This window comes from Hippoglossus hippoglossus, chromosome 2 (genome assembly GCF_009819705.1).
Source record: "Hippoglossus hippoglossus isolate fHipHip1 chromosome 2, fHipHip1.pri, whole genome shotgun sequence".
NCBI lineage: Eukaryota > Metazoa > Chordata > Actinopteri > Pleuronectiformes > Pleuronectidae > Hippoglossus > Hippoglossus hippoglossus.
This window is the reverse complement of record NC_047152.1, coordinates 11140991-11164816: the sequence shown is the minus strand read 5'-3', so window position 1 is coordinate 11164816 and position 23826 is coordinate 11140991. Positions and strand designations below refer to the sequence as shown.

The 23826-nt window shown below is 42.7% G+C and overlaps 4 protein-coding genes across 9 annotated transcripts; 2 read left to right on the top strand and 2 right to left on the bottom strand.

Annotated features, from left to right (window-relative positions):
- Nucleotides 1–2802: 2802 nt before the first annotated feature.
- Nucleotides 2803–5442, bottom strand: LOC117773162. Of its 2 annotated transcripts, XM_034604870.1 has the most exons (4): nucleotides 4627–5442; nucleotides 4211–4315; nucleotides 3795–3880; nucleotides 2803–3389 (listed from the first exon to the last, which is right to left on the bottom strand). In XM_034604870.1, exons 1-4 carry the CDS (start codon nucleotides 4967–4969, stop codon nucleotides 3297–3299), a joined length of 627 nt encoding a protein of 208 aa, XP_034460761.1. In that variant the 5' UTR covers nucleotides 4970–5442; the 3' UTR covers nucleotides 2803–3296. The 2 variants fall into 2 exon arrangements, with proteins under 2 accessions (XP_034460761.1, XP_034460767.1); XM_034604876.1 differs by lacking the exon at nucleotides 4211–4315.
- A 146-nt stretch (nucleotides 5443–5588) lies between these two features.
- Nucleotides 5589–23461, bottom strand: ftcd (formimidoyltransferase cyclodeaminase). Of its 3 annotated transcripts, none has more exons than XM_034604495.1 (15): nucleotides 23280–23461; nucleotides 9059–9124; nucleotides 8550–8733; nucleotides 8330–8458; nucleotides 8127–8215; nucleotides 7790–7969; nucleotides 7563–7700; nucleotides 7328–7459; nucleotides 7189–7250; nucleotides 6811–6937; nucleotides 6569–6730; nucleotides 6406–6449; nucleotides 6193–6331; nucleotides 5849–5944; nucleotides 5589–5776 (listed from the first exon to the last, which is right to left on the bottom strand). In XM_034604495.1, exons 2-15 carry the CDS (start codon nucleotides 9110–9112, stop codon nucleotides 5693–5695), a joined length of 1620 nt encoding a protein of 539 aa, XP_034460386.1. In that variant the 5' UTR covers nucleotides 9113–9124; nucleotides 23280–23461; the 3' UTR covers nucleotides 5589–5692. The 3 variants fall into 3 exon arrangements, with proteins under 3 accessions (XP_034460386.1, XP_034460377.1, XP_034460394.1); XM_034604486.1 differs by lacking the exon at nucleotides 23280–23461 and adding an exon at nucleotides 17307–17369; XM_034604503.1 differs by lacking the exon at nucleotides 9059–9124.
- On the top strand, nucleotides 6035–18170 carry LOC117773019 (adhesion G-protein coupled receptor G7-like). 3 transcript variants are annotated; one of them, XM_034604717.1, is made up of 7 exons: nucleotides 6035–6045; nucleotides 14738–14768; nucleotides 15159–15793; nucleotides 16386–16467; nucleotides 16577–16735; nucleotides 17327–17450; nucleotides 17544–18170. In XM_034604717.1, exons 3-7 carry the CDS (start codon nucleotides 15607–15609, stop codon nucleotides 17760–17762), a joined length of 771 nt encoding a protein of 256 aa, XP_034460608.1. In that variant the 5' UTR covers nucleotides 6035–6045; nucleotides 14738–14768; nucleotides 15159–15606; the 3' UTR covers nucleotides 17763–18170. The 3 variants fall into 3 exon arrangements, with proteins under 3 accessions (XP_034460608.1, XP_034460598.1, XP_034460590.1); XM_034604707.1 differs by lacking the exons at nucleotides 6035–6045; nucleotides 14738–14768 and adding exons at nucleotides 13300–13816; nucleotides 14783–15153 and having other exon boundaries at nucleotides 15459–15793; XM_034604699.1 differs by lacking the exon at nucleotides 6035–6045 and having other exon boundaries at nucleotides 14627–15153; nucleotides 15459–15793.
- On the top strand, nucleotides 11638–13265 carry LOC117773173 (adhesion G-protein coupled receptor G7-like). Its single transcript, XM_034604889.1, has 4 exons — nucleotides 11638–11784; nucleotides 11959–12062; nucleotides 12140–12255; nucleotides 12508–13265. Exons 1-4 carry the CDS (start codon nucleotides 11652–11654, stop codon nucleotides 12779–12781), a joined length of 627 nt encoding a protein of 208 aa, XP_034460780.1. The 5' UTR covers nucleotides 11638–11651; the 3' UTR covers nucleotides 12782–13265.
- Nucleotides 23462–23826: the final 365 nt, after the last annotated feature.

Here is a 23826-nt window from a genome sequence, read left to right as displayed (position 1 = left end):
TTTTACGAGTTTTAAACGTAATGACGTCACCTGAGAAAACACGTTTTTTACACACAGACGATTCTTTGAAAATATAATCATCAGATAAATCAATGGAAATGCAGTGAATTGATTTTTGGCAGATTTTCTAGTTAGTTAAAGAATCATTCAAGTGAAACAGTGAATTCAGTATTTTACAATGTTATTCAAACAGATACAGATCTACAGGAATATTATAAAGATCACAATATAATTATATAGACGAAATACAGTATAGAAACATTACGTTTTTAATAAAATAAAGAAACTCACCTTCAGAATAAAATCCACTTTTTCAATCCTTCACTTTTATTTGGAAAGTTTTACATTTAACGTTCATCCGGTAAAAGCAGGTGAAACAATCAATAAATCCATCGATCCGCCGCGTGCACGCGCAGATCAATAAAATCAGCAGATTCTTCTCTGTCACGATCACGCTGCCACGTGCTGAGCACGCGCACCCGAGTCCAAAACAAGGTGACCGGAGCTGCGCGAGACAAACATCACAACACGCACCTGGGCGTGCACGCAAGTACACGCGCACGCTACGTCCAGTCCCCAGCTCTGAACTCTCTGCGCGTGTGTCCCGGCAGCAGATTCACAATCAAATTTAAAATCCTCGTGCACACACGGCAATAGTCTATAGGGTGTCGCGCGCACAGCTCGTGCTTTATTCCACCTCTCTCTCTCAGACACAATATAACACATCCTTTCCGGTGAGACATTTCAAAATAAAACATCAAACGCACTTTTATTTTGTCGGTTCTGAATCTGTCCAGTTACAGTTCATCTGTAAAACCTTCAGTAAAATGTTATTTTCTATTATTTGTTTCGATTGTTTATTTTATTATTTTAACCTTTCCACTGATATGGATCCAGTCTGAAATAAAGTTAAAGTAAATTCTATAATACAAACTATTTTCTCATGTTAAACTTTTAATATTTGATTTAAGTTCACTGTTTGGCTTCATTTAAAAACATATGTATAAATGATATACGTTATGTAAACATAAAGTTGCAACTCAACTAGGTGGTGTAACAGGCGAGACAACCACCAGGGGGCGATCCAGATGTGTCCATCTTTATTAAATTCTTCATATAGATGTGATGCTTTTATTTTGAAGGCAGACCAACACTGGTTCCGGATTTATTTAAGATAAATGTTTCTTATTTTAATCAGTTTCACACAAACATGAAACTGTTTGACAATAATTATTTTAATAAATCTCTTTATTTACTTTATAACATTGTTCACTGACGTCATTTAAATGTAAAACAGTTGGAAATGTTCTGTTTGGAGAAAAAACCTCTGCACAAAATGTATCACTTATATTAATTTGATCATCAAATGTAGAAGATTAAATCCAGAAGAGAATGAAACACATTTCATTCATAGTAAACATATAAATAACAAATATATGGAAATGATACAATCAAATACCAGCTTCTATTTACCTCGTACAGCTGATCCACCACAACTCTGGGTTCCACTCTGGGTTCTCCTGTAAACACAGCTTTTTAAAATCTTTTAAATCATTGATATCTAAATAATATTCAGTTGAAGAAAATGTATAAAAGAACCGTATGAACATATTGAGTAATGTTATTGATTCATGAAATGTATTTTTTGATGTAATTTGTGAAAGAGAATGAAAGTGACCTGTATTAATAATAGGAAATAAGCAGGTTTTTCTTCTTCCGGCTTCTCATGGAAACTACAGTTGTCTTGAGGGTGAGAACACGCCTCCACACGGTGGTTACACACGGCAAACACGTCAAACACACCGTCAGATAGTGTGAACCCTGTTTTATTCTCAGGAAACTGCACTACAGTGTAATTTATATATTATTGGCACTATCCTAATTCCAAATCACTGCACCTTAGTACCGCACGTGCCCAAATAACTTATTGTTCCATTTCATAAAACATTGGTCACTTATTGTTAATATTTGCTCTTTTGCCAATTTTCAGTTAATGCTTTGTCTACTTGTATATATTGTTGTTTTATGTCCTATGCACCAACCACACCAAGTCAATTTCCTGTATGTGAAAATAAACTTGGCCAATAAAAGAATTCTGATTCTGAAACACTGAACTTTATTAACTCACATTTCCAGAGACAAAATCAAAGTAGACAAAAAGATCACAGCCAGCTGGAAACATCACACGGGTGTGAACGTACTTAATAGCGAAGCTGAATTTAAGAAGTTAATGTGAATTCTGGTTCATCTTCATACGATGGGATTCACAAAACTGTCAGTCACTTTATACGCAGTCGACACTGTAATATTTGTTCACTATATGTTAGTGTGAATAAAACAGAATAAACAGATCTGCAGTTAAAAACCTGGTTTTGAAGGACTGTCAAGTTAAATCAAACAAAGGTCTAGAGGATCATTAGATGGAAACTCAGCACTTTGAGAAACAGAAAGTATTTTACAGAAAAAGTGACTCACTTCAGATTTGTCAACCACAGGCCGCGTTCTTCTTCACACCTGCTACTTCCTGTTTTAAGATTCCTTAGAAGTTAAAGTCAAACAACTTTATCTCTCAATTTATTCATGAGTTCAACAGCTTCTACGACCAGGCAAGAGTAAGAACTATTCAGAACAAGTTTTTTATACACTTCAGTCAATAAACTTCAGTGAATCAATGAACACAACACATGCAGTAATAAGAAGTATTAAGTAAAATGCAGGTTTTCAAACTCTTTTTAAATTACATTTAAACAGTGTGATGTTTGTGTGTTTGAATGATCACAGGGATTTTTTTTGGGGGGTGATGTATTTTTTATTTCTACACAAGGTAAAACACAATGTTAATTATGTGGTGTGTGTGCGTCAGTATCCCTGTGGACAGAGCGGCTGTGACAACATCGTGTTGTGTGGCGCTGCTGTTGGTGCAGCAGCAGTGAACTTTTTCATTCATCACGAGTACGGATATTGACACATTTTACTCGGAGTGGTACTCGTGCTCGTAAAAGTTCATTATCCGTACCGGATACTCGTTTCATCCCAGTATTCGGCTCAACCCTAATATTTACCCATTTAGTTTGAAACATAATCTATTAAATTATAAATGATCATTTACAAAGATTCTCCCCCGTTGTTTTCTTCTTTACCAGGAGCCAGATATAAAATAAAGGTTTTAATGAAAAATCGTCACCTGAGGAAGTGGAACAGAAAATCTCTTCAATAGAAAATCTTTTAATATAAATAAGACAGGAGCAGACCAGGTGAGTACAGCTACAGACCAGCTACAGACCAGGTACAGACGGTCAGTGTGGAGCAGGAAGCTGAGCTTTGTAGTAAACACACTCTGGAGCAGCAGGTGGAAGAACTGAGGACGAGTAAAACTGGATCTCCTCATACTGAAACATAAGAGTACACAGGGCAGAGTACTGAGTACTGAGTGCAGAGTACTGAGTACTGATTCTTAGTAAAAGAAGGTTCATGACAAGATGATGTAATGGATCTGGCAGCACAAACAGCATCAACTGAAGTAACTGTAGAAATAAATAAAGAATAAAATACAAGTTGAAGAAGTTGAGAATGGGTAGATACTATTGGTACTAATAACGCAAGTCCTAATTCTATTAGTACTAATACTACAAATACAAGTAGCTGCCGCAGCTAGCAGTATTGTTGGCCACATTAATAATTGTTAATCAGAAGCAGTGATTAGCTGTAAGTAGCAGCTAAAGCTAACAATAGCATAAGTAGTAGCTGTATGTAGTGGCAGCATTAGTATTAGCGGTATATAAGAAGTTCTTTACCTGTGGTGTCTCTGGCGTGTGAGCGACAGGTGAACGGTCATTCACCCACAATCTGTTCTTCAAACAAAGCCACGAGCCAATCACACCTGTCAATTGCAGCATTTTGATTTGTTAGCATTAGTGTCAGTTATTGTGGTGTTAGCAGTACTAGCAATGGTAATAGTAGCAGCAGCAGCACTAGCAGTAGCATTGTAGCAACAGTAACATATTTGAGTAGCAATATTAGCCGTGATCGTGATCACAGCAGTAGCATCAGCAGTAGTATTAACAGTGATAGTAGCAAAGAGTAATGACAGTAGCAATAGCAATATTAACACATTTGTATTTGTAGCATTATTAGCAGTAGTGTTAGCGACTGTGGTAGTAACAACATAGCACGAGTATTTGCAGTATTTTTGGTTTAAAATAAAACTCACTCATCGTAACTATGAAGACGATGTTCAGGCTGAGAGATGCGTACATGACGGGACTGTTCGGCCATAGTGCTTCAGACATGTTGGAGGACGTCGTGGATACAACATCTGGAAATAATAGATTAGCACAAACTCCGTAGGAAAATGTTCAGTCATTTTCTCATAGACAAACAGTCGCCCTCTGCTGGTCAGACAGCGGCTTCACTTTCTGAACCCAGTCTGACTGCTTACTTCCCAGTGACATCATCAGAGCCACTGTCGGGAACTGTCTGCTGATTTTTCCATTTTTAGATTTGGACGTTAACGGAGGAGGAAGATTATTTCACAACTTTTGTTTCAACAAACTTTACAGAAACTTTCTCAATAAGACCCAATAATCATCGATTTGAATGTTACTGGAGAAAGGAAGAGGCTCTGACCTGAGACGAGGAGGAAGGTGTTGATGTCAACGAAGCTGCCGCTGGTCTTCCTGGAGCAGAAGTATCGTCTGCAGTCGTCAGCGCTGACGTTGGAGATGGTCAGAGAGTTGTTGTGCAGAGAGAACTTGGACTTGAAGCTGTGGCAGCTGAATGAAACGTCCACATCGTTCATGGCTTGACCGATGCAGCAGTTCAGCTGACTGTAGATCTCCATGCTCCAGTGAGGGTATGAACCGTTCTCAGAGCAGGTCAACGTCACGTTCTGACCCAGCTTCACCTTCGTCACCTTCGTCACCTGCAGAGCCTCAGCACAGACCATCATCATCATCATCACCACCACCATCACGAGACCCTGATCTCGACCGACACCCTGTGAGCCCACCTCGTCTTCCTCGGAGAGAAGTGCTCTGCACTTCCTGTTTCTCGAGGTGATGCTGTCGTAAACAGAAGAGCTGATGATTCTAACCAGTTTCCTCACACGCTCAACAGGAAGTGAGTCTCGTTCCCTCAGCCCGACCTCTGACCCTGATCACAGCATTCCACCAGTTTACTAACGTCCTGATGGAGAACTCATCCAAACCAAACTGATCAGAAACACTAACAAACATCAGTGAGATAAGAACGACCTGAAATGACAAACATTTAACATCTGCTTTGATTTATTTACTTTGGTTCATGTCCCATCTGCTAACAGAGACTTAATCAGTTGAATGTAACTGTTAATAAAACTAACTAAAAAAAAGACTCAGATTTTTTTACGTTTGTTTTCTTTGATGTTGAAGATTTATTCATCTGTTACAACTGAGAGGCGATATGTCACATGACCCAGGGGTAAAAGTAACTAGTAACTAACCCAGTGAGAGTAATGTAACTAAACCAGTCAGATTACTGTGGTATAGTATTTCCCTCTGAAATTTAGTGAAATATAAAGTAATAATTGAAGTTACTCTCCGTTGTAGTTGAGTAAATATACTTAGTTACTTTAAAGCAACAGCTAACATGAACAGCTTCACATCAACACGTGTATAATCAGTGTCGCAGCGGTGGTGTCCCTGATCGGACGTCTTCACTTCCTCTGGTCAGCGGCAGCGAGGACGGCGGTGGCGGCGTCCTTGGCATTCTGCAGTAACGTGGAAGCTCTCTGCTCAGTCTGAGACACAGAACAAGTCGTTGATGGTCACAGTGGATTTACAGGCAAGCGACACAGAGAACGAACACTTACAGCTGCAATGAAGGGGTCATCTCTGATGTCCCGGAGGTTGATCATCACGTTGTAGTACGCTCCGTAAACCGCCGCCTCCAGAGCTTTAGCCGCCACCTGGAAAAAACCAACTACAGTTACCGGACTGTGATTGTTTGCCTCCGCCAACCAGGCCACCGTGACCTTTGACCACCAAAATCTAATCAGTTAATCAATGAGTCTAATGTTTGTAGTAAACCTGAACATTCTCTCAAGCCGATCTTATACATCATGTTCAAGAGAAACAAACAGGCCACCGTGACCTTTGCCCTTTCGCTACCAAAATGAAATCCAAGCTGAATTGAAGAAATTCCCTTCAGTCTCACCTGAGCGTCAGATCTGCAGGCAACGTTTCCGTAGACGACAATTTCCTTAAGAGACGGCCAGAGGACGTTGATCCTCTCAGCCAGAGCCAATGGGACGCTGACGGCTCGCTTTAGACCCTCCTGCATCGCGGCTTCTCTCCTGACAACACACACACAAGTTAAACACAACTAAAACACACACACATTATAAACACACACACAGTAAACTCAGACCTTAGAACTTCCTCTTTCGTCGTCTTCGGCATCTTCAGCGCCACCTGGAACAGAGACAAACTTTATCGACACAGATACACACAGCGTTTGATCGTAACATGACGGTGGTGCGGGCGTGATGGTGGTGTGTCGTGGATTGATTGTGGTCGTGGCGTCTCCTCACCATGTAGCTGTTGAAGGCGGTGGAGTCGGCGTCTACCATGAGCAGCAGCTCGTTCATGGCCTGATGAAATGGAGGAATCAGCTTCCTCATGACGCCGTCAAGGTTCTCAAACTGCCTCTTCCCGTACGTCATCTGACCCACCATCGCCCCCAGCGCCGCCCCCTGCAGGATGTATACAACACAGCACCATCACAGAGACGTTTGCAGGTAGAGATGTCTCACACTGAGTCAGAAACTGGTACCAGAGCAGCGACAGCAGCAGACACAGATCCTCCACCAGGAGCCGCCGTCCGAGCTCCGACGCTCTGAACGAACTTCTGCAGAGACAGAGACACGAGCCGCGAGTCGTCCTGTGACCTCACCATGTACCTGCACAGGTAAACACCAGAGTTTCACCAGACTGAACCAAGCAGCTGCTGATCACCTGTCAAATCTAAAACTGTTTCATGTGACCTTCTGGCATGCAGTTGTTTTCACACTTCCTGTTGACCGACAGAGGGGGCCTGGCTCCACTACTGATCACCTTAAGTGATATGGAACACTGTGATTGGCTGGTAGAGATCCAATCAAAAGAATTTGGACAGTCTGTATCAGATAGAAAATCAACAAAGTGAACTAACTCTATGATTCGCTCCTTCGGGTTGAACGGACCCAGAGAGTCAAGGCCGAGTTTAGTGATCACCTGGAGACACAGAGACACAAACATCATGATCATGTGACTTTGAGACGACAGTAACAGACGGAGACTTCTCAGCTGACCAGGCGGACTTTGTGCTCTTCTTCGATGACGAACAGTTGCTCTTTGTGGATGTAGAAGTCTGCAGCGTCCAGCAGAGCCTTCAGAGGGATGAGGCCGACGATCTGAGAGCCGACCACCGGCAGCTTCAGGTCCTGGACACAAAACAACACGTGTCTCAATCAGTCATTCACTCACAATATGAAAATAATTAAAACTGTTGCAGCTTCCTGCTCTGAACCCGTGTCGACCTCTGACCTCAGCGCCCCTGCAGATCTCCTGGTACACGGTATGGAGGGGCGTCAGCTCGTAGTCCAGGATGTTGGTGGACACTTGAGCGACGTTGGCCTCGTCCAGGTACCAGCCCATCCCCTGCACCTTCTTCAGCAGCCCGGGCTGCTCCACAAACACCAAAGAAGAAGAAGATGTCGTCAGACATTTTCTTAGGAGATAAATGTCAGTAAACTCAGACTCCCAGCATGCACCTGTTCTTTCCCTCGGCCCTGCTCCCTGATGTCCAGTGCGATGCGATGAGCCTGTTCTTTGGTGGCGATCAGGTTCACGTTGTAGGCGATGAGGAACTTACGGGCGCCTGTGACCGTGGCCCCCCACGCCGGTACGAAGTCTGCGGGGCCGAAGTCAGGGGCCCATTCAGTTTGCTTCAACTGGACAAGAGAAAATAACAAACCAGATCAGACTGAAACAAAACACAAAGGATGAGGTTTTGTATTCAATACATTTCACTTTCTGGATTTTTATTTTGCAAATACAATTTCCTCTTCCTTCAGTAAAGGATCTTTGACGAGTGATGATCTGTTTTACCTTCTCAGGTAAAGCTTCGTACTCTCCGGCTCTCACAGCAGGAAGACTCCTCCTCGTCTCTTGTCTCGCTGCTTCGCCATAAAGATAAACTGGGACAGGAAACAAGGAGTCACACCTTTTATTCGTGATCAAACATATTTATAATATGATAAAAGTTTGATGTCAAGTCAGAAATCTGTCGCATGGTGTCGACGTCGTCTCACCGGGAACGTGCATCATTTCTGCCAGTTTCTGTCCGAACAGGTTTGCGCACTGGACGCAGTCGTCCATGGTGACGTTCTGGACGGGGATGAAGGGACAGACGTCCAGCGCTCCGGTCCGAGGGTGTTCACCTGAACACACACACACACACACACACACACTTGTGTCAACACTTCCTTTTGCGTCACAGACTGTGGCATGCAGCTGCAGAGCTTCACAGACCTGAGTGTCGGCTCATGTCAATGAGGCTGAAGGCCTGACGGGCAGCATTCAGCGCTCCCTCCACCACCGCCTCAGGAGAACCCACGAAGGTGTAGACGGTGCGGTTGGTGGAGGCTCCGGAGTCAACGTCCAGCAGGCTGCAGCCGCTGGTGCCGGAGATGGCCGCCGAGATGGCGTCGATCACCTGAGATTAAAGATAAAAGTTTTATTCTGTCTGTGTGAAACACTGAGGATCGTTTGAAAACATCTGGTTAAATCAAACTGAATTTATTCTGAAGTCTGGTGATGATTGACTGACGACCTCTTCCAGTCACTGAGTAAACGATGTGAACTTTAACAGGTTTAACTATTGGACAGAACAAACAGGTCAAAGGTCAAACTTCAGTTAAACCAACAGTTTCTGAGACTTTTAATAAAAATCATCTCATGTCCACTGACGAGAATTCTTCTTCTTCAGAGACATCGATTATAACTGATCAATAAATAGAATTTAAATCAGAATCACTGACCTCTCGGCTTCGGCCCTCAGAGAAGTTTGGGACACACTCGACCAGCTGAGCCATCACGTCTGCAGAATGAAGAAGAAACACCAGAGTCCGAGCTCATCCACTGACCCCCCCCACGCCACGCCTCCGCCCCCACCCCCACGGCCACTAAATCATCAACAGCTGTAAATGATTGATCACACCGCCCCCCACAGGACACACACTGCAACACAGAGTCTGTACACTTATAAACTTTAAAGACTCAATCAGAAGATTCATCAATAATAAAATCAATAAGATGTTTAAGTGTCAGTACAAAGGACGACAGTGATGATAAAAAACAAAGAACAAAATCAGCACGAGTCCGAGCTGATCAATACACAAGTTCAGAACACTTTGAACTGATCTGTGTGTGTGTACTGTAAGTGTTTGTTGCAGCAGGTCGGAGGCCACAGGTCAAAGGTCAGTGTCTGATTAGTTTCACTGAGTCTGTTTTTTTAACAAAGCAAAAATATTCAGTTTCTCCTTCAGTCCTGTTTTTTATTAACCTTTTTAAATTATTATTATTCAAGCAGCGTTTCCCCGATAAGAGCAACAAGAATATTCAAAGAAAATATTTTTTTTTCATTAATGAAAAATAATGAAAAGGTTCCATTCATTTTGAAACTAAACATTTTCTTTTGAACACATCAGTGCCGGTTACACCTCTGATTTAATCTGATTTCCTCAGAGGAAAAAGGTTTAACATGAATTATCATGTTATTTTATGAATTTTAAAAGAATAACTATTATTTGTCCTTTTAGCGATTTATTGCCTTCTGTTATTTTAGTTCCGAGTAAAAACAAAACCAGGATTAAAGTTAAATTCCGTTTTTAGCACCAGAGGTTTTGTAGATGAGTGAAGCCGTTGGTCTCTTTACAGATGTGGTTTTATATGTTTAAAGTAAACCTTGATATAACAAATTAATATCACTTTATGACTACAGTAAAATACCCGGAGGTGAAGAGGTGTGTCAGTGTAAGTTAATGAAGAAGCTTTTATGATTTTATTGTTCAGCTCAAAAACTGACACATCATGATCTGCAGCTGATCAACATGGACGTCTGGTTTTTACTCTGCTTCATTCTGGGTAAGAAACAAATACTTTTATAATTACTGTCACATAATTGCAGTTACACATAACTTACATTAAAGTGTTGGAGCTCTGTAGTGTCGTAAATCAATAATCATTATCTATTACATTTTATTCATGTGTTTCCTCATCACAGCTTCTACGACTGAAGCGCAGTTCACACCAACAACAGAGTCTGCGACTACCGCAAATACTACTACTACTACTCCTCCTGCTAATACTGAAAATATTACCACTACTCCTACTGAAATTACCACTCCTCCCTCTACTGCTAATACTGCCACAACTAGTACTACGACTCCTGCCTCCACCACAACTGATGCTATGAGTACTAGCTCCATTACTGCATCCCCTGCTGCTCCAACTAATACTACTACAATGACTCACTCCAGTGCTGCTCCAACAACTCCTGCTGCTCCAACTAATACTACTCCAATGACTCACTCCAGTACTGCTCCAACAACTCCTGCTGCTCCAACTAATACTACTCCAATGACTCACTCCAGTACTGCTCCAACAACTCCTGCTGCTCCAACTAATACTACGACTCACTCCAGTACTGCTCCAACAACTCCTGCTGCTCCAACTAATACTACTCCAATGACTCACTCCAGTACTGCTCCAACAACTCCTGCTGCTCCAACTAATACTACTCCAATGACTCACTCCAGTACTGCTCCAACAACTCCTGCTGCTCCAACTAATACTACGACTCACTCCAGTACTGCTCCAACAACTCCTGCTGCTCCAACTAATACTACTCCAATGACTCACTCCAGTACTGCTCCAACAACTCCTGCTGCTCCAACTAATACTACTACTACGACTCACTCCAGTGCTGCTCCAACAACTCCTGCTGCTCCAACTAATACTACGACTCACTCCAGTACTGCTCCAACAACTAATACTACTGCTCCAACAACTAATACTACTACTACGACTCACTCCAGTACTGCTCCAACAACTAATACTACTACTACGACTCACTCCAGTACTGCTCCAACAACTCCTGCTGCTCCAACTAATACTACGACTCACTCCAGTACTGCTCCAACAACTAATACTACTGCTCCAACAACTAATACTACTACTACGACTCACTCCAGTACTGCTCCAACAACTAATACTACTACTACGACTCACTCCAGTACTGCTCCAACAACTCCTGCTGCTCCAACTAATACTACTCCAATGACTCACTCCAGTACTGCTCCAACAACTCCTGCTGCTCCAACTAATACTACTACAATGACTCACTCCAGTACTGCTCCAACAACTCCTGCTGCTCCAACTAATACTACTACAATGACTCACTCCAGTGCTGCTCCAACAACTCCTGCTGCTCCAACTAATACTACTCCAATGACTCACTCCAGTACTGCTCCAACAACTAATACTACTCCAATGACTCACTCCAGTACTGCTCCAACAACTAATACTACTACAATGACTCACTCCAGTGCTGCTCCAACTAATACTACTACAATGACTCACTCCAGTACTGCATCTTCTGCTGCTCCAACACGTCCTCCTCCTGTGGAGTGTCTCAACGGAGGGCTGCTATTGGACGGAGTTTGCCTCTGTGCTGACGACTGGAAAGGAGACACGTGCTCTGAAGGTGCGATGGTTAAAGGATCAATTAGAAAACGTTCAGACTTGTTTACTTAACTCCAGTTTCTCGTCAAATCAGCAGGAAGCAACACTTTAACTGAATATTACAGCTCTTATTTTACTGCATTTTTTAACTGTGGATTTAAACTGTTCACATCAGCTCTATCAAATGTTTCCTTAGAAAATTTCTGCAAAGCCGAGATGGTAGATGGACTCAATTTTCCTCGCACACCTATTGGCTGGTTCTCGTACTCTGAGGAAGTCTGTCCAGAAGGATCCAGTGCTGGTGAGTTTTTAGAAATATATTATAGTACTATAGTATAGTTATATCATAACACAATGGTGAGTTTTTCCATCCAGCCGGTAAACCTAGGGCTGCCACCAGATGTTCCAACAACAACGGATCACTGGCTTTCCAACATCCACAGCGTCTCCAGTGTAGCCTGACGCTCAGTGACATTCTGAAAAATGTAAGAAACTGTTTTCAGTTAAAACGTTTTTAAAACAATCACACGGTGGAACATCCCATGTACATTTTTATACCAGCTGCAGTTTGATGATAATTCTGTCGCTGTGTGAACGTCCAGCCCATAAAGACGATCAATGAACATAAATATCCACGATGATTAAGATGATTTGGCTTCACTTTGAGGAGCCGTCATGTCGTCCATCTTTATTTACAGTCCACAATTTAAAGAAATTCTTGGACGTCTTTTGTCCCTCAGATGACCGCGGTAGATCCTGAGATATTGGCGACCAGCGCTCAAATTCTGACGTCCAGACCTGAAGAGCTGACGGCTGAAAACGTGACGGCAGCCGCTGAGATCGCCAACATGCTGCTGCTGTCTGAGTCGCAGAGTGTCAAGACAGCAGCAGTAGCCACAGTCAGTCAGCTGCTCAACGCCAGCGTTCTGGACAACACCGAGGAAAACAACGCCACTCTGAGGTCAACAAACTTTTCTTTACAAAGATTTATCTCAGAAAACTCTATAAAATATAGTTAAATATATGCATGCATATGTTTGAGGGTTTATTTGTTGCTTTCTCGGTGTTGAAACTGGTTGGTATTTGAGTTGAGCTCCAGTATTTGATTCTCGTGTTTTCTTGTGCAGCCTGACGCATACTCTGGATGAGCTGTCTCTGAGACTCAGATCTGACCGGAACACGTTCGAGTCTCAGGTGGTTCAACCGAACCTGGTGGTGCAGTCGGCTCAAGTGACTGCTGCCGACACTCAGGGAGTCCAGTTCACGTCGCTCACAGGTTAGTGACCAACTGAAGCTGCGTTTAGATGGTCGTTAGTCTGCGTTTCCACTGGGTTCAGTCAGGGAAATTAATTCTAATCCAGTCCACCAGTAACATTAACAATGTTAACGACGCTTTATAAACCGAGCAACACAACAGTGCACATGGAAATTCAGATTCAGGAGAGACGAGTTACAAAGTGTATTTAAAACACCTGAAATGACGTAAAATCTGTTTCCTGATTTTACGAGTTGTGGACTGAAAAAAAGAAACGCCAATCAGGCATCTTCAACATCTTTAAGCCCCACCCCAAAGCTTCCTGTACGTTTGTTAAATTATCACTAAAATCTGTCATCTTGTTTCAGGAACATCTGGCAGTTTCGTATCTAACCGGATTCAGATGAACACCAACACGTCAACTGTTGTGGTGGAAAACGGGTTCATAGCCGACGCCCTGATACACGTACAGTTCGCACCAGGTGAGTTTTCTGCACTGGAGACATTTTATAAAGTCATAATATCAACAAACTCAAATTAAACAGTGTAAACTACAGCAGAACGTTCTGCCTTGTGTTATTTGACTGTAACATGTGAATTTGTTTCTGAAGAAGCTGCAGACAGAAATCAGGAGCAGTCACGCGTCTCCCTGGGTTTCGTCCTCTACCAGAACAATCGGTTTTTCAGTTCGTCGCTCTACAAGGCGCGTCACACAACCGTCAGGGTCCTGTCAGCCAGCGTCAGAGGTCAGAAGCACAGAGTGGTGCCGCAGCGAGTGGAGATGATGTTCAGACCAACGGTAAGAAAACCATTTTCCTTATGTTTCTTATCGTTAATGGGGATTCAAGAGCTTCTTGAAGATAAAGAGCGACGCCCCTTCTGCTTGTTCAACCATCCACCAATCACACAGCAGAACAGTCTGCACTGTGATTGGCTCGTGAGCAGGGACGGAGAAGCCAGACGATATTCCTCAGAGGAACTAAATAATGGAGAAGGAGCAAGTATGATTGAATTCAGAACCAGAAGTTGCTCTATACTCTGGAGATAGACTCTTTCACCTCAGAATGTCAAAGGTCTCACTTTTATGACAGGTCAGATAAGAGTGTGAGGTCACTGATTGTGCCTGTGAAACGATTTATGGTTATTTATGGCGTCTTTAATCAGATGGTGACGGGAGCAGCTGCACGATTACTTTCTCGGGTGAAAGTAGAATCATAAGAACACCTGGTGCAGCCATGTTGGATCCATGAGACAAAAACAGTTTGACTTATGTACAGGATTTCTGGAGGTTCTGTCTGTGAGAACAAATATCTGAGTCAGTGTCTCCGGAAATTTTCTGGATCTTCTCCTGCAGCCTCCTAGTAAAATGTGTGGAAACTTCCCAGTGAGCGAGTGGACGTGTTGAGGTTTCTAACACGTGACGGACGTGAAACTGGAAGAACACAAACATCTCAGGATGAAGAAGAGGAGCCGTACACGTAGAAGACGAAGACGTCCACTGGGAAACACGAGGAGGTTCCAGATCTTTTGGTGATGAGGGCCGACGCCGGTGTGGATGAGCTGTAAACAACAACACTGATCTTTCCACAGCAGAGTTTATACGTCATGTACGGCCTCCTGCTGCTCTACAGGCTCCGCCCCTCGCCTGGATGTTCCCACATGTTCCTGTTTGAACGAGTCGGACCCGACAACCTGCTGCTGCAAAAAGAGTTTAGTGAAGTGAAACGTGTTAATAAAGTAGAAGACGCTGTGTCCTCTGTTTCAGTTGAGGAACGGGACGTCTCTGTACGATTTCGCCTGCGTCTCCTGGAACTACACTCTGAAAGACTGGAGCACCGCCGGCTGCTCCAAAGGAAACGCTTCAGATGGAGCCATGAGATGCATCTGTAACCACACCACCAACTTCGCCGCCCTCTTAGTGAGTATCACGACTGTGCATGGACACGTTGTCCAGTTTCATCAAACTAAACTCCACTGTATTTGAATGATGATAATTTAACATGTTGAGATGATTCTGTTTCAGACGTTCATAGATATTTTAAAGTACGCTGACGAGCTGGGTTTGGCTTCAATCTGTGGACTTTCACTTTCAATCCTGGGTTTGGTTGTGACGATCATTCAACTCATTAAAGACAAGTAAGGTCGATGTTCACAGTTTCATCAATGATTAAACTGTGATGATCCTGCTGCCGACAACTGTCCAACTTATTTACACTTTTACTGACGTCAATGACCTGATTCTTCTTCTACCACTAACTTAGTTTGTTTAAACCAAAAAAAAAAAAAGGTCTGAATATTTTAAGATGGAAATTTTAGAATAAACTTGTTGCTTTATGAAACAAATGTTTTATACTTTTAAATAATCATTTAACTTTGTTCTTAAACAACTTTCTTCTAAAATCGTATGACTTCATTCATGCACTGTTCTTTATTTTGAAAAGAGAGTCTCTTCAGGACAACCAGGAGGTAAAGATCGCCCTGCTGAGCATCTGCGGCAGCCTGCTCGGCTTCATCATCACCTTCCTCACCGGAGCCGTTCAGTCCGACAAAGCGGACGATGACCCGCCGGCCTTAACTGCGTCCAACATCATGCGACCCAGCGACAAACACGTGGAACAGGAACGCATCTCGTGTACCACGGTGGCGTGTCTGCTTCACTTCTCCCTGCTGGCGACGTTCATGTGGATCAGCTTGTACGGTCACCTGATGATGAAGCTGTCGTTATCCAAACAACTGCCTGAATACTGGACTAAACTCAGCTTCGCTCTCGGATGGGGTACGACATTTAAAGGAGTAATTCACATTTTAGGAAATTAATTTCAACTGAAATTCGTACACAGAACGTGATGTCATACGTCAACACGCTGCCGCACAGCTCAGGCAGCTACTGACAAACACCTCGTTCACACCTTGTTTGTTTTAGAGCTAAACATCAGGTGTGAAGGTTCCTCAGAGCAGAAGGTGTTCTGGGTCTGGATCAAACTGAACCAGGTTCTGTTGGTTTGCAGTAAAAACACTTGTTGGATAGTTTGGACTTTTGGACCAATCACAGGAAGTAGAGACAGAATTAAACAGTAGAAGAAGAGGAAGCAGCTGCAGTCTTCACCTCTGACGATATGTTTGAACCACGAGGACGTTCATTTGGTGCATTTGAACTAGTGTGGAGTACTGTAGTACACTGCAGAACTGAGGAGCACTGTAAAGTAATGTGGAGCACTGCGCCTGAAGGCGCTGATGCTGCTAGTGATACTGTCATGTTACCATGGCAACCAAATGAAAATCTTCATTCAAAAGAAGACTAAATATGTTATTTAAATTAAGTTACAAAAAATGTCTTTTTACAAATGTTTAACTTTGTGTCGTCTCAGGACTCCCTGCCGTTGTCGTGGGGATCACAATGGGCGTCACCTATACATCAGACAATCCTCAGGGATACAGACAAGAGGAATTGTGGGTCCATCGTGATTATTTTCACTCATTTCTCTTCGAACATTACTTAAATCTCTAGTTGAACTTTCAGTGTTTCACACTTTCATTCATGATTTGTTTGAACCTGTAGTTGTTGGCTCGCAGCTCTGGACAAGAACAAACACTTTGACTTTGGGAAACCGATGTTCTGGGGTCTTATCCTTCCAGGAACTTTGATCGTCATCTACAATTTCGTCATTTTGACTCGCATCTCTCAGAGGAGGTGCAGGAAACATCCCTGCCCGTCCAGGTAACACAAAAACAGACGTGTCATCATCCGCAGATGGTTTGTGTGTATCAATTTAAACTATTGAGAAACAAAGTAGCGGAATGTGAGCTTTGAAACCACAAACACTTAACTTTTCTTGTTGTATCTTTAACTGAACTGGGATTTATTTTGATTTGTGAAATATCTAGAAAGATTTGTTGAAATGATCCTAAGATTCTACTTGATGTTCACATTTCATGACGTTTGGACCAGATGGTGAAAACAGGTTGTAGAAGAAGTTTGAGAGAATGATCGTTGAGCGTCTGTCCTCCAGTTTCCTAAATAACTGCTGATCAGACTGACTTAAAACTTAATGGCTGCAGTGCGGAGGACCTGAGGATCTCCAGGGACAAATGTGATGTCAGACATAAAATAACGTACAGGAGCATGAGAAGTCTCTAGTTCAAAATGGCTCCAGCAGAGGGTGAAGTTGCGTTGACTGAGGCAAATGATTCCAAAATCAAGAAAAGGAACTTATTCCATAAAAATGTTTAAATAGAGCGTAATATAATCTGCGTAAAACGAGAAACATAAGAGCATTAATTTAACTCACCGAGCTTTTGTTATGTGCAGCTCCAGTTTTCCTCTGGCAGCGTTGGTGGGTTTGTCTTGTGCTCTTGGATACGTCGTCCTCAACACCACAGGACGCAACCACACGGTCTTCGGTGTTTTACTCTGCATCAGTGCGATCACACTGGTACGTCGGCTTCATCCTCAATGACAAACAGACAATGTTAGGTCTCAACCTTTCAATGGCTTGGACCTTCATCTTCCTGCTCTTTGTGTTTAGGGTTTTCTGTTTTTCATCCTCTTCACGGCCACGACGCCGTCCTTCAAATCCTCCGTCTCGGGCTCGGTCAAGTACGTCTCCTCGGTCAAGATGGTGCAGGTCAACATCCCACTCTCAAGCAAAATGAGGTACAATTTGCGGAGGCCCCCGGAGAAGACCACCAGCCAAGAGAGCTACAGATCCCTGAGTGAGGACATGTACGTCACCACACGACTGTAAGAACTTTTCAAACAGTGGTGAAAGACGTGAGACCCGAAGATCCTCGTCTGCTCAAAGACACTGGACATGTGAACACTGGCATCAAACAAGGACGAAGATCCAGAGAGAACCTCCATTAATCCACGGCAGCTTCTTTTTTAAACAACTGGAGAGTTATTAATAATCAGTAAAAACCTTTAGCGAAGCATGAAATTAACTATTGCACAGCTGCTCAACACTGATACACTGAATCCACAGAAATCCAACTGGACACCAGGTGGCAGCATTTAATCTATTTTAAATCTCATGGATGTGACTGATGAATAACAAACTCATTTTATTTTTCATTTTCTGAAAGTAATATATAAACTGCAGCTCAATTCCTTATTGTATTATTGTGTTATAGGACCTACAGTTAAATCTAACTTTCCAAACAATAATGATCTTGATTAATATTGTCTTCATTAAAATACTAAATTCTGAAGTTATTTATTCACAATGATCACAATGTTTGATTGTATATAAAGTATAAAGCCTCCGAGACAACTTGTGATTTGTGAATATGGTCGTTATTTCAAAAATTTTAATCCGCAAAACAAACTCGTTAGAAACTGTTTTATTATTTTATGGTTTTTAATGGTCTGAACTTCTCAATTCGTCACTGTTGGTCTAACACCATCTTTAGATGGTCTTAATAATAGAAAAGGTGTTAAATTCTCCAAACTGAACTTTTAATTGACTATAAATTGTCTTTACTGGTGTAAATTGGTCTTAAGGTCTCCAGTGATAACGGATGTTGAGAACAGGGTTTTAAATAAATGAATTGAATTAGTGTTAATTGTTCTAACATTCAAACTGGTTGAGGTTGGTTTGCAGCTGCTGATTTTTGAGGAGTAAATAAAACTATATAAATCTCCGGGTATTTCAAACTGAGCTCAGTGAGGTTCAGCTTCTCTTTCGTCCATGTTTATAGTGTGTAACTGTTTTCACATCTGATGTTACTTTGTTCTCATTCTGCTATAAACCATTTATTTCTAAATCAAAGTTGGAACGGTCCAACATTTCATGTCCAGTCGTCCGTTCAGATGGAAACACACGAGCGCTGGTGTTTGAGAAATGCTGACGAAGCTCTTTAAGTCCTTTAACGACCACGTGTTCACTTTATTATCGCTCATTACTGTTTTCAGGCCTGAACTCACAGCGAGGACTCGGAGTCAGAGTCCAGCTGGAACTCGACGTTAAACTTGGGACGGAATCCTGGTGCAGACGTGAATCAGCTGCATATTCTATTTAAAACAGTGTAATTCTCCTTTAACTTCAGGCTGCAGCTGCTGTCGAGGCTCAAACTTCAATAACACAAGATCTCTCTGTTTCCCGTCAATGAACTCTGGTTATAAAACCACTTCCAGGGTTCAAGGTGCGACGAGAACAAACGCGTTGGTTTGATCAGCGCTGATTCATAACTTCTATTAGTTCAAACCTTCTTAGAAATAAACTGATTCCAGCAGAAGGCCGACTTCGACCTTTGCTATCGTGTCATTGGTTGACTCCTGCAGGTCTCACTGAGCAGTGACTGACTCCAGCCTGGTGGGGGCATCATCAACCTCCTGTGGCATGTTCACGGTGAAATCCCTGGTTCATTAACAGTTTCTCATCGTCCTGAAAACAAACCACTGGAGACGTGTTCATGAGTTTGACTCTTCTCAGTTGCCGTAGCAGCTGTTTTTTGTCCTCCTCCTCCTCCTGCTGCTGGACGAGCTGACAGAACGTTCTCTCCACTGCGCCGCAGATTCTGACCTGAACATGTGACATTAAATCAAACATCAGGACGGAGGTGAGCTGAGATCATCGGACTAAAAACAGAATCTTGGCTGAAGCTGCGTCTCTAACGAGCTGGAACGTCTCATTACATCGTTGGACACCACTCAGGAAAACTCAGGAGAATCCAGCCGCATCGTGAGTAACAGAGGGTTACCACGGCAACAGCTCAGCAGCATGCAAGAACTGCTGACGAAGAAGCGAGGGAAGATTTAGAAGAGAAACAGAAAAGATGAGCAGTGATAACGAGCTTCTGTGTTTCCTGTCGTTCGTAAAAACACCATCAGACTTTGATTCTGTTGTCGAGGATCATGTGGCCTCTGGAGAACGAGAGGTTTCCCACCGACTCACTGTTGGTCTGTTTGTTGTGAACGAGCGAAGCAGCTGATCCAGGATCAGTTTATAAACTCAGCCGATGACTGACAGGACACTTTGTTTTACACAGGAAACAGTGAACTGAGTCTGTTACCTTCAAAGGTCAGAGGTCGTCTCTGCTCGACTTTCCAATTGATCCAGAAAACACAGCACGCTGAAATGAAATAAAAACAGATCAGTTCAACCATCTCTTCTTCTACCAAGAGATTTGCAGCAGGAGTAAACACTGACCACTATAGTCAGTAACAGCCTCTTATCTTTATCTAGGCTGCAGCTCATCCACACGACCACATTTACATTTAAAAACTCATCACTGTTGCTATGGAAACGTTGTGCGTTCACACTTCTCCAGAGTTTGTAAACGCCGCTGGACTTGTTTTAGTTCTAAAACTTTAACGCTGCGTTTTACTCTGGACGAACAGAAACTGAGAAGATTGGAAACAATGACGTAGACGCTCACAACCTCTTGTGATTAAAACTGATGCAGAGACAAAACACTTGTGTGGACAGAAACGCCCGAACTCTGACCTCAGACTGCACATCCAGTGTTTTTAATCACGAACAGATTCACGACAGGTCGACCACGACCAAAGCCGGGGGCCAGAGCCCAGAGCCGGGGGCCAGAAGGGTCATGGTCCCAAACCAGCACAAAGAAACCAAACCACCACAGAGAGGCCTGCAGACTCACAACTGAATAAACGTTCTTATAAATCTACAAGAGTTTGTGTGAATTTGTCTCTGAAGGAAACAGTTTAGCTTCATTAAAACATAATTGAGAGTTTGAAGCGTCAGAAAAAGTCATTATTCCTTTTTAACCTGTAAAACGAGTCAACGTTACATAATCCATCCTGAAGTGACCCTCTGCTGCAGGGTGGTTGGTTTCCTCTGCGGGGGTGTGCAGGCGGGCCGGGTGGGACAGTCTGGAGCACATTAAGGTTTCTCTGAACGATTTGACTGGAAGCACATGTGGTTTGGTGACTTCAACGGGGTTTTCCTCCGAGTTTCCTCAGGCAGTTTTCATAAAGCACATTTCACCACAGAAACCAGACACTCAGAGTTAAACACAAACACAGATTTTTCTCCTCATGTTCATCGTTCTGTGCTTCATTTATCTACCTTCTTTACTTCCCAGCAGGCACTGCACCCAGGTGTTACTCTGATGCAGCGTTGAACCTGAAACAAGTTTAATCAACACTTTTTAAAAGTTAAACCAGCAGCTTGATGGTTTAGTGTGAACATGAGAAAGTTTCCTCCTTCACTCCCTGAACGTCTGTTCTCTGTAACTCTGCTGAGTGGGTTCCATCTCCTGTGAGAAGAACTGACTGAGAGTCAGCTTCAACTGTCACAACCAGCTGCAGCTGAAGAGTGAAGCTGAACTGAGATCAGTTAAAAAGACTCTGAAATTATTAAAAACCAGAGTTTATCTCCAATATTCAACTCTTCTTCTTTGTCCTCTTCAGATGAAGTTCATCCCTCTGGGACAGTAAACTCTCTCTGCTCAAACGATCAGTTGGTATTTTTTTGGCCCTGCTTCATGTCTGTCAGAGTAATCAGGGTGGTGGCCCCTGTGGGCCCCTGTGCTGACGGCTGAGAGGTGGGGGCCAGCTGTGATGAAGTGTTCTGGTCCAGCTTCAGGCTTTTGTTTGAAACGCAGAAGGAGTTTTATACAGAGATCTTTCAAAATAAAAGCAGCTGAAGTGACTCATCAGCTCAGTGATGAACTGAAGGAAACTTCAAAACATTAAATAATATGAAATCAAGTGATTAACAAACATTTTACTGTAAAACAAACAGTTGGTTTAAAATTTAAGTCTGAACCTTCAGCAGTAAAATGTTTAACAGTAAAGAACATGTAATGAACTCACTGATAAATTCCAGAGGTTTGTTCCTGTGTCTGAGTCCTGGAGCGTTTCTGCGATGAACACGTGTTTTAAATGCAGCGAGGTCGACTTTAATGACGGGAGGTCACGCTCGCTGCTCCTCAAGGCCGAGACGTTAAGGAAGAAACACAGCACCACAGAGGAAGAGTCGAGGACGAGGACGTTTCCTCCAGATTCAAGGACGACTGGACCTGAACTCTTATGTAAGTGGGTTTGATGGATCCCAGCTCTGCAGCTCAGGTGTCTCCTCTGGTTCTTTGTACACATGGACGTCCTCCTGCTGCACGTGTTGTAACATGACGCCAGCTCCCGTCTGGTTTCCCTCCAACACCTCATTGATTTAACGATGTGTGAGACCTGCAGACCATCACCACTATCATCACGCTGCACTCAAACCTTCAAATATTATTCTAAACGTATGAATTAACCACGTGGTTACCATAAATAACTGAGAAGTTCAAAGGTTAAACATTTGACTTCACCAAGTGAAGACATGTGTTACCTCAGGGCTCTTATTTTGAAATCAGGTGGTTTCTGGCTCATAAAGGCGCGCACACACGCGCACGCACGCACACACACACACACACAACCCCTGTAGCTTGAACAGGATTTACCGCACACGACTGTAACAATACTTCACTGTATCAACCACACAATGTACATGACAGCTCCCTAATGGGAGGCAATGCATTGAGATAAAAAATACTTTATGATCGAGCTGCACAGTTAAATAAAATGCAGCTATAGAGCAAAATACCAAGTTCGAGATCTGTCACGTTATTATGAGATGTGTAATCTTTTTGATGAAACCATCCAGATAATAAAGTGGAAACTCTGCAGCTTAATTACACCAAGTACATTTTTCTCCAGGATTTAATAAATGTGTTGATATTTCAACATTCAAAAGTTTTACATGTTGTGTTACTATATCAGTAACAGGAGCTAACACGTGGTCGAATGCTAACATTAGCTGTTGGCTAGCAGTGGCCACTGAGTTGCTCATCAATCTTACAAACACAAATCCATTCATACAATTATATAATGATTCTTATTTTCATGAGCTTCATGAAGGTTTCAAATATAAAGTCTGTAATTTTCACTTATTAATATTCATATAATCTGAGATGTCCCACTCTGATAGAAACGAACTTGTGCAGTTTAGGTACAGAGTGGAGGGTCTTCTCCCTCAAACTATCTTTGACCAGCACACACACACACACACACACACACACACACACACACTAACTGGTAAAATAAACCAGTTAACAAACCAGCAGCTCCAGCTGTTTACATTCATTAGTTATTACAAACAACGTGTTAGTGGATTTATTGAGTAAGTAAATAAGTTCAGTTATTTTCAACTGCTGCTGGTTAACAAGTCTTTTAGCATGAAGCTAAAGCTAAAGCTAACTGATGGTATGAAAAGCAGAATAAAGTGAAAGTTTGTGTTTCAGTAGAAACTCACCTGAGTGTTTCTCCTCAGGGGAGAAGCTTCAACAGGCTGAGGAGCACCAGCACCTGTGGGCTAGCATCACGCTAGCATCGTGCTAGCATCGTGTTAGCCTCGTCCTCTCCTGGCTCTGTGCTCATGCTAACGCTAACGCTAACAAACGGACTTTTTAAACCAGCAGATGTTCTTTATTCTTCTTGTTTCGTTTTAATCTGAACTCTTCTTGTTTTATTCTTCTTTTACGTCTCTTCTCTCTGTCCGCCATCTTGGAACTGAAGCGTCTCCTCCAGCTGCTCCGGTTTCCCGCTAATTAGCCACGAGCTCACCTTGTGACCAACCAGCTCTCTGATTGGTCAGTGATCAACCAGCTCTCTGATTGGTCAGTGACACTGAGCCAGGACCAGCAGACCAATCGCTTTGAAGGAAATAGAAGAAGGAAGCGGAGAAGAAACAGTATTTTACAAATGTTGTTTCCTCAAAACAAAAGTAATGAAATAATAAAACTAATTCCAGCTCACTTATGTTTTTCTATTTTCTTTTTTTGCCGTTATGACCAATCACT

Bases quoted from the DNA above. Each gene is read 5' to 3' on its own strand.
- LOC117773019 (XM_034604707.1), top strand. From the start codon at position 15,026: ATGATTCTGTTTCAGACGTTCATAGATATTTTAAAGTACGCTGACGAG. The intron at 15,154-15,458 runs GTAAGGTCGATG...TATTTTGAAAAG, and splicing joins ATTCAACTCATTAAAGACAA to AGAGTCTCTTCAGGACAACC. The intron at 16,736-17,326 runs GTAACACAAAAA...TGTTATGTGCAG, and splicing joins AAACATCCCTGCCCGTCCAG to CTCCAGTTTTCCTCTGGCAG.
- ftcd (XM_034604495.1), bottom strand. From the start codon at position 9,112: ATGGCTCAGCTGGTCGAGTGTGTCCCAAACTTCTCTGAGGGCCGAAGC. The intron at 8,216-8,329 runs GTGAGACGACGT...TTCCTGTCCCAG, and splicing joins AGAAATGATGCACGTTCCCG to TTTATCTTTATGGCGAAGCA. The intron at 5,777-5,848 runs GTAAGTGTTCGT...TCTGTGTCTCAG, and splicing joins ATGACCCCTTCATTGCAGCT to ACTGAGCAGAGAGCTTCCAC.
- LOC117773173 (XM_034604889.1), top strand. From the start codon at position 11,652: ATGACTCACTCCAGTACTGCATCTTCTGCTGCTCCAACACGTCCTCCT. The intron at 11,785-11,958 runs GTGCGATGGTTA...ATGTTTCCTTAG, and splicing joins AGGAGACACGTGCTCTGAAG to AAAATTTCTGCAAAGCCGAG. The intron at 12,063-12,139 runs GGTGAGTTTTTA...TTCCATCCAGCC, and splicing joins GTCCAGAAGGATCCAGTGCT to GGTAAACCTAGGGCTGCCAC.
- LOC117773162 (XM_034604870.1), bottom strand. From the start codon at position 4,969: ATGGTGGTGGTGATGATGATGATGATGGTCTGTGCTGAGGCTCTGCAG. The intron at 4,316-4,626 runs GTCAGAGCCTCT...TATTATTTCCAG, and splicing joins CACCTTCCTCCTCGTCTCAG to ATGTTGTATCCACGACGTCC. The intron at 3,881-4,210 runs GTGAGTTTTATT...TGCAATTGACAG, and splicing joins CGTCTTCATAGTTACGATGA to GTGTGATTGGCTCGTGGCTT.